Here is a 1,397-nt window from a genome sequence, read left to right on the forward strand (position 1 = left end):
ACACTACGGCTTCAACGGTGCTACCACATGAATAACAAACAGAAGACAACACCAACAAGAGTGACTTCCTTACGACTACCAGGAACCTCTCGGCTGAAAGGCAATGGTTCTTTCGCTCCGGTACGCAGTGCGGAGTCTTCAGAGAGTGAGCTCGGTCGGTTCCTGGAGTCTTGCTTAGTTCCATCCTTGTGTTGACTGAACTGTGATGATGGGAGGTCCAGCAAGGTCACAGATATTGCTTCCTTCTCCTTTAAGAATAATTAAGCGTGTGGGGGAAGAGAAAGTTTTGCGTATTTTATACATATTTCCAACTTAAACACCACATTGCTACGTGTTCCCACAAATAGTGTACATAAAAAAAAATTGGTTCAGAAACTGCATGCCATGTGTGAATGGTTCGCTGTCTTTTTGGCAATGGAGGTCTATAAACACACCTCAAATACCAGACACAACTGATGATGTGAATTATCTATATACAGTGATGGAAATGTATATTATCGGATGACATGGTGAGCACTCGCGCTCCATTAAAATCTCTCAAGCCTAAACTTGGAACCACTAACCTTGGCAGCATGTAAGATAAGGTACAAAACTCATGAACTATACATCTGGAAAGGACACATCGCCGTAAAGACTTTAAATGCGCATAATAACAACTTTACGCCTTAATCTCATAGTGTGCGGACTTTGTACATCATACTTTCAAGTAACGCCGCGTGGTCCTTATGCTCGAAAAATCGGTCGGGCTTCGAAGCTCTTTACTATGGCTTCCGAAGACACTTATCATTCCTCCGTACAGCCTTGGAACAGTCCGACCAAAGCCAAAGGACGGGACTAGTTTCATAATCACTGACCCGAAGTTCGAGATGAAAGTCGTGGAGAGAAGGAAAAGCTCGTCGAGAGGGACTTTTAAAGGTGGCGATTGCAGCAGAGAATGAGCGCTAATTGTTGGATGTACTCAAATCTGGCAAGGAGGGGCTCTTGTGGCGTCTAAGAGATTAAACACTTATCTTTGGTCTTCTTATACTGGTTGATTATTACTTTTTTTTCCTTGAGGTAGCTTGCATTTTTTTTCTTGACAAATAAAAAAGAGAGAGAGATCAGTGAACTGGACCGCCTTAAAAACAATAAACAAACTTGAAATGAATCTTTTCGTAAAGTACAAGCTGTAAAGACAGTTGGGACGTAAGTTGGCAACAAAATGGACTACATAAATAAGAATCTTATTATAAATATACCGTTAAAAAAGGGGAGAGAAAACAAGCAACCGCTCTCTGCTAAATCGTCCCTAAATCCTCCTCGATGATTTCAACCTCAGGCTTCGGGTCCGCCTCGTCTCAGGTTCCCGGCGCAGGAGCGGTGAAGGACCCGCCTGACGACCGCAGCTTCCTGACAGC

General features: G+C 43.3%; 1 protein-coding gene across 1 annotated transcript in view; it reads right to left on the minus strand.

Annotated features, from left to right (window-relative positions):
* Nucleotides 1-1,397, minus strand: part of LOC119581705 (angiotensin-converting enzyme-like) — a gene marked incomplete in the record, with an annotated part of 37,897 nt that continues 36,500 nt past the window's right edge. The window contains 1 exon segment of the mRNA XM_037929830.1: nt 1-1,397. Coding sequence (XP_037785758.1) covers nt 1,338-1,397 — 60 coding nt within the window.

The sequence above is a fragment of the Penaeus monodon genome, chromosome 15 (assembly GCF_015228065.2).
Source record: "Penaeus monodon isolate SGIC_2016 chromosome 15, NSTDA_Pmon_1, whole genome shotgun sequence".
NCBI lineage: Eukaryota > Metazoa > Arthropoda > Malacostraca > Decapoda > Penaeidae > Penaeus > Penaeus monodon.